Source organism: Kazachstania africana, chromosome 9, assembly GCF_000304475.1.
Source record: "Kazachstania africana CBS 2517 chromosome 9, complete genome".
NCBI classification, from domain to species: domain Eukaryota; kingdom Fungi; phylum Ascomycota; class Saccharomycetes; order Saccharomycetales; family Saccharomycetaceae; genus Kazachstania; species Kazachstania africana.
In genome coordinates, this window is record NC_018948.1 from 6660 (window position 1) to 13629 (window position 6970).

Here is a 6970-nt window from a genome sequence, read left to right on the forward strand (position 1 = left end):
ACACTTGAGAAATGTACGCTCATTCAAAAATGAAATCATCACTATATCATATCACCCTCCTTCTTAGTAAAGAGGTACAAGACGTTGGTTCTACGTACGAAGAATCAATCACACCTTAAAGTAAATATTTTTCTCATTTGGCCTTTAAATTTTCATTCCCATGCTTTTTTCACGAAAGAACAGAATGTTCGTCAAATCAGTTTCAGGGTTCTACAATAATATATGTATTCGAATAAAATTGGTAAATTCACATATTTTATAGGAACATTACAGTTGGCAAGTTGTTCGTTGTCATTTAGCAACTATCTAGTCAGGGTGTTTGTTCCACTTTTGTGAAGTTTCAGGGAAGATTTATGCCCTGGGTGACAAAATGATTTTGAAATCCACGAACCAACCGTACTTAACAGTAATACTGCTGAGGCAAATGCTCACATATTGGCCATTGATCAGATATTATTCAGAATGGTGATAGGGCTATTGGCTTGACATTTGTCCAGTTGTCTTTGTTCTTCACGAATTGTATAATATGCCGTGCACTTTCCACTCGTTGTCCAAGTTCTGAGCAGAAGCTGTTCACACTAATTATATACACAGAATATACAATCGATTGCACTAACAAAGTAGCGTTTTTATTTTAGGGAGAATCTCTCTCATTCAGATACATATGCTTCTCACTACCGTAATTCGTCTGGATTAATGATACACTTATATGATATTCTAGTTACAGAAAAGTGATGTCTAAGGGATATTCTGAAAGGTTACCTTGGCTAATAACCAACAATATCCTTTGTGATCTCACTTTGGCCTTAATGGATAAAACTGTTGACAATACAATTTTGTATACCTATATTTCCAATCCACTGCTGCGCTGATTCAGATAAAAATCTGTCGCGGAGAAGCGGCACTACCACACGGTTTTGTGAACTTCGGGATCATCTCCACTAATCTCTACCGGAAGCAGATAAATTTTCTCTTTCGAATATACTTTTATCCATGGCTCTCTATTTCCTTTAGCTAGAATTGTTGTTCCATGGTGCATCCTATTAGATTTTACCGAGAAGCAGTTTAGGAGAAATGCACGTTTCAATCAAGCCTCATTCAGTTGTAATTCAAGTACTGACCTAGAGGTGAACGATGCAAATAGTGTATATAGTAATATATTTGATTCAAAGGATGCATGAATCATGTGTTCGTTTTCACGCTTCATAACATTGGTTCAAACTCACAATTTTTTTGGTTACTCTATAATGATTAGAAATAAGGTATTCAATTTTACTAAGCTATGCATTTTAAGCAATTTCCGCAACAATTCAAACGACAATCCCCGTAGTAAAAGAAAATTTTCTGAACACCAACAGGTGAAAACTTAAAGTAAGTGGACAAAAACCTGTAGGTAGTATCAACATAACAATAAAAGTGAGTGTCTTAGAGTTTCTCATTCGTTTGTCAAGTTCAAACAAACAAGGATGTGTACGCAGTAAACTATCTGGTACGGGCTGGTGCTTGCTAATGTTATCCTTGCCCATCTGCTAGTCAGCATAAAGAAGACAGACTGTGCTTTGAATTGGTTGACTCAAAGTTAACTTTACCAATTACAAAATTAATGAGAATGCTACAAAAAGATAACCGAGAATTATTTCGGGCGAATATTTCTCTGAAACTACATGCGTATGTTATTATTTAGTGGTGACATGCAAATACATATATAATTTATTCCAAGGACTTTGGCTGTCTATGACCGCAACGGGAATTCTTATACTCGGTTATATGCAGGAAGAAAGAGTATCGTTATCTAATACAATTAAAGACTGAAAAAGGACAGAATTCTTGTTAAGGGTATCTAAATATATATATACAGAATTGTACGAACAATAAAAAAAGAACAATTAGGCTACTACAAAAAAATAATAGCAAACCATTTCATCATTCATCTGCGTCTAAATAAATTAAATTAGGAAAAAATTTAATAAAGAAACCACCACAATAGTGAAATAGCGGTTTAATGAAAATCCCTTCAAGGAATTACCAGATCCTTCGTAAGAAGTAAAGGTGGCCGTATTACCAGGGGTTGCAGAAGTAGATGTTGCCTGATCTTTCGTAATAACAGAAAGAGCCTTTGTAGAGGTAGCAATTGTAGGCGTAGTAGCGTAAGAGCCATAAACGACTTCATTTCCGATTCCCGACTCAATTTCTTCAATAATCACGGTTGATGCAGTTGTGTAAAACGAACCAGCAGAGTCAGTGGTTGTGTAATCAGAGATGACCGCAGTGTAAGTAGTAGAACCCGAAGTGATGGTAGTAGTGTACTTGGACTCAGCATCTACATCATCTGTAGTGATGGTGGATTGAGTAGTGTACGTAGATCCAGCAGAGTCAGTGGTTGTGTAATCAGAGATGACCGCAGTGTAAGTGGAAGAGCCCGAAGTGATGGTAGTAGTGTACTTGGACTCAGCATCTACATCATCTGTGGTGACGGTAGATTGCGTAGTGTACGTAGATCCAGCAGAGTCAGTGGTTGTGTAATCAGAGACTGTGGCAGTGTAAGTGGAAGAGCCCGAAGTGACGGTAGTAGTGTACTTGGACTCAGCATCGACATCATCTGTGGTGATGGTAGATTGCGTAGTGTAAGTAGATCCAGCGGAGTCAGTCGTTGTGTAATCAGAGACTGTGGCAGTGTAAGTGGAAGAGCCCGAAGTGATGGTAGTAGTGTACTTGGACTCAGCATCTACATCATCTGTGGTGATGGTGGATTGAGTAGTGTACGTAGATCCAGCAGAGTCAGTGGTTGTGTAATCAGAGATGACCGCAGTGTAAGTGGAAGAGCCCGAAGTGATGGTAGTAGTGTACTTGGACTCAGCATCTACATCATCTGTGGTGATGGTGGATTGAGTAGTGTACGTAGATCCAGCAGAGTCAGTGGTTGTGTAATCAGAGATGACCGCAGTGTAAGTGGAAGAGCCCGAAGTGATGGTAGTAGTGTACTTGGACATGGCATCTACATCATCTGTGGTGATAGTGGATTGAGTAGTGTACGTAGATCCAACATCTACATCATCTGTGGTGATGGTGGATTGAGTAGTGTACGTAGATCCAGCAGAGTCAGTGGTTGTGTAATCAGAGATGACCGCAGTGTAAGTAGTAGAACCCGAAGTGATGGTAGTAGTGTACTTGGACTCAGCATCTACATCATCTGTAGTGATGGTGGATTGAGTAGTGTACGTAGATCCAGCAGAGTCAGTGGTTGTGTAATCAGAGATGACCGCAGTGTAAGTAGTAGACCCCGAAGTGATGGTAGTAGTGTACTTGGACTCAGCATCTACATCATCTGTGGTGATGGTGGATTGAGTAGTGTACGTAGATCCAGCAGAGTCAGTGGTTGTGTAATCAGAGATGACCGCAGTGTAAGTGGAAGAGCCCGAAGTGATGGTAGTAGTGTACTTGGACTCAGCATCTACATCATCTGTAGTGATGGTGGATTGAGTAGTGTACGTAGATCCAGCAGAGTCAGTGGTTGTGTAATCAGAGATGACCGCAGTGTAAGTGGAAGAGCCCGAAGTGATGGTAGTAGTGTACTTGGACTCAGCATCTACATCATCTGTGGTGATGGTAGATTGAGTAGTGTATGTAGATCCAGCAGAGTCAGTGGTTGTGTAATCAGAGATGACCGCAGTGTAAGTGGAAGAGCCCGAAGTGATGGTAGTAGTGTACTTGGACATGGCATCTACATCATCTGTGGTGATGGTGGATTGAGTAGTGTACGTAGATCCAACATCTACATCATCTGTGGTGATGGTGGATTGAGTAGTGTACGTAGATCCAGCAGAGTCAGTGGTTGTGTAATCAGAGATGACCGCAGTGTAAGTAGTAGAGCCCGAAGTGATGGTAGTAGTGGATTTTGATTCACTCACAGAAGAGGATTTAGTAGTGTAAATAGAACTGCTGCTACTGTAGGACTGTTCCAACCAGCTAGATATGTCGCTGTAGGAGGAAGATGCAGACATTGTAGAGTTTGGAGAACTGAATGTCGAGATATCGGTGGTGTAGGTTTCTTGCAATGAACTAGAATAATAAGTGGAGGAAGACAGATCGTATGTTGTAGAGCTTCCATCATCGGATGCAGTGAATGTATTTGACAACGTGCTATACGACGAATAATCAATAGAGTCGCATGATGGTATTTCGGTGCATTCGGTACAGCTACTTGGAACGGAGGTATCAGGAGCTGCGGCAGAGTAACTTATTGTATCTTTGCCAGTAAGAAGACCACTAGCTGATGTGGAAAGATAATTCAAATTGTATCCAGTTCCTATATCTATGTTAAGGGTCAGCGTCGTGAGTAGCGAAGTTGATATAACCTCAAGTATACCACTAGATGAGTCATACGAATACGAGTCGATGGAAGTACTTAACTGAATGGTGTTGCTATCACCAAAACCCCGAACCACTAAGCTTTGGGTGGTCGATCTATGAGTGATGTAGATACTAGATGTTGAATTCTTCATGTAAATGGTTTGATTTGTCAACGGATATGATTTGATGTTGCTTATACTTAGAACAGCATCATTATTAAGTGTGATGCAGCCGCTACCTTGTATAGTAGTTTCCGGAGAAAGTGTAAGCTGAGTAGCACAAATTGTTCCATTATTCTCCAACGTTGAAGATGATGAACCCAAGTTAAATACAGCACCCGAACTATAGCTTGCCTGTGATACGGATAAAAGTCCGCTGTTAAGTATATTTGAACTAGAAATTTCAAAACTGACTGAGCCTACCAAAGTATATTTACCTGCAAACCACACGTTCCCGTAATTCTCCCAATTGGTACCGGAAAAGGTCACGGAACCGCCTGAAAGACCGCTGGTGTCATCGATTACAGTATTCCCATAATTGTAATAGTCACTTTTGAGACTGATCGTCATACCAAGATCTAAACTACTAGTCTCGCAAATATAAAGACTACCATAGACCCTTAATGTACTCCAGAAATAGTGAAACAAACCAGACTTGATGACAATAATAGATGTAGATTCCACATAAACAGGCTCAAAGTAATACGTCGAACCTTGTATGACAGAATCGCCTGTGTATGTAATGGTAGCTCTGGCCACGGTTGCCAGATGCAAACAAAGCAATAGAGGAATTGCTAAAATTTTGTAGAAAATCATGTGATTAAACCTTCCTAACTGTAAACGTAAAGTTTTGATATTTCCTTCTGATTAAGGGAATGTCTAGATGGAAAGAAAACGGGCCAAAAGCACATAAAAACGAACTCTTTATATACAAGTATTCTCGACTGGAAGATAAAAATGGTGAAATCTAAATATACTAGTAGTCTGCATTCCAAAGTATTCCCAAATGCAATAGGAGCAGGCACAAATAACAAGGAAGCTACTTTTTATGGTCGAGGGTTTGTTGTCAAAAAGCTAGAGATTGAGCAGAGATGTGGAAGTAGGCCAGGCTAAGAAACCTTATCAATTCGTTTAGAGAAATGCATTTCTCAGGGTATAGTTTCAGGCTTTTAGCAATGGTCCATGTGCCTGAAAATTTCCTCACATTACCCATTCAATTTTACAGTATAAATCTTGGTGAAATAATAGTGATTTTCAAATTATTATACTTTCTTAGATGTTCGTACTTTCTTTTGTTTTCTGTAAACGGTGTACTATCTGGTATTATGAGGAAAAGGGATTTAACGGATCAACATGTATTTACTTATGTTTTATCTTTAATTTTAATGGATTTGCAGTTCAAAAATATGGCACAGAAACAGTGCTACAAACAATTCAAGAACGTCGTAGGAAAGAAAAGGCGAATTGGTTAACCGCCAATAGTCTTAGTCTAACGCAGACCCACTTTTTATGGGAAACGCCATTGAATCCATGAAATAACTGAATGGTAAATAATCATGTGTCAGATATCTCTGTTCTAGAGCTCAGGAGTTAAATTTATTGTAGATAGCCATAATTTGCGTGTGAGAGCGGCGAAGACGTAGAACATTACGACTCTTCTAAAAATAGAAATCACGTAACATTTAGTCGCCAAAAAAGCACATTCCGTAACCCAATTGTACTATTTCCACTATCAGTACTGAAATAGTAACGCATGTAAAAATAATTGGGGATTGCTCCATACTATTCTATAGTCTTTCTGTAACGTTATTCCCTCAGAGAAACGGCCAAGTAGATATATTTTCCTGGTTTGCAAAAAAAGGATTTGCAGTCCAAAATAGGAAAACTACAAGCTATGCCATCATTATTATGATTGAGTATTGAACATCTGACATTATTTGGTAAAGGTACAGATTATTATATTTAGCCTTGACGAAAATCTCTGAAGATATGCCGGACGGAAGAGGATAAACTGCAAAAAGCCGGAGCGTTCTTTTTTAGGAAAGTATTCAAATTAGTTGTGCACTTTCCGTTTGCGTTTTCCTGTGGTAAACGGTCGGCCGCACTTCTAGTAAAATAACAAAAAAAGGAACAGGATTGCAACTCACGATTGGGACATCGTCAAATTAGGAAATAATATCAAGAAAAGGGTGTGACATATCGCAGGATCTATGATTCCCTGAAGGACAGACAAAAACTTCTGATTGACGTGGATTACAATCATCATCTATTTGACTGAGAATCCCTATGTTTGAAGAACGGTTCGGCTCTTCCAAAAATCATTTCAAATAGTTCGGGTACTCTTTTTTTGGATAACGCGGCATCACAAACGGTGATGTCGCTTTCTTGCATCAATTTCTCGACAACTGTGTAGCCGATATTTCACTCCAACAGGATAGGTTTTTAGCGCGAAATCAGAGCACACATCAGAGAATAATTAGGTATTGTCCTTCCACCTCTTCTTACCAATGGATATCATTCAACTCCCAACGTGGATTTCATATATTCAGTTTTCTAGTTTTTTTCCTAGCATTATTGTGTAAATCCTTTTAGCCAATGAAAAGGACTGTTGTCCATTGATA

The 6970-nt window shown here is 39.2% G+C and overlaps 1 protein-coding gene across 1 annotated transcript; it reads right to left on the bottom strand.

Annotated features, from left to right (window-relative positions):
- Positions 1-1946: 1946 nt before the first annotated feature.
- On the bottom strand, positions 1947-5165 carry KAFR0I00100 (uncharacterized protein; the record flags this gene model as incomplete). Its single annotated transcript, XM_003958877.1, has 1 exon — positions 1947-5165. The coding sequence occupies one exon, from the start codon at positions 5163-5165 to the stop codon at positions 1947-1949; it is 3219 nt and encodes a 1072-aa protein (XP_003958926.1).
- Between the last annotated feature and the right edge of the window lie 1805 nt (positions 5166-6970).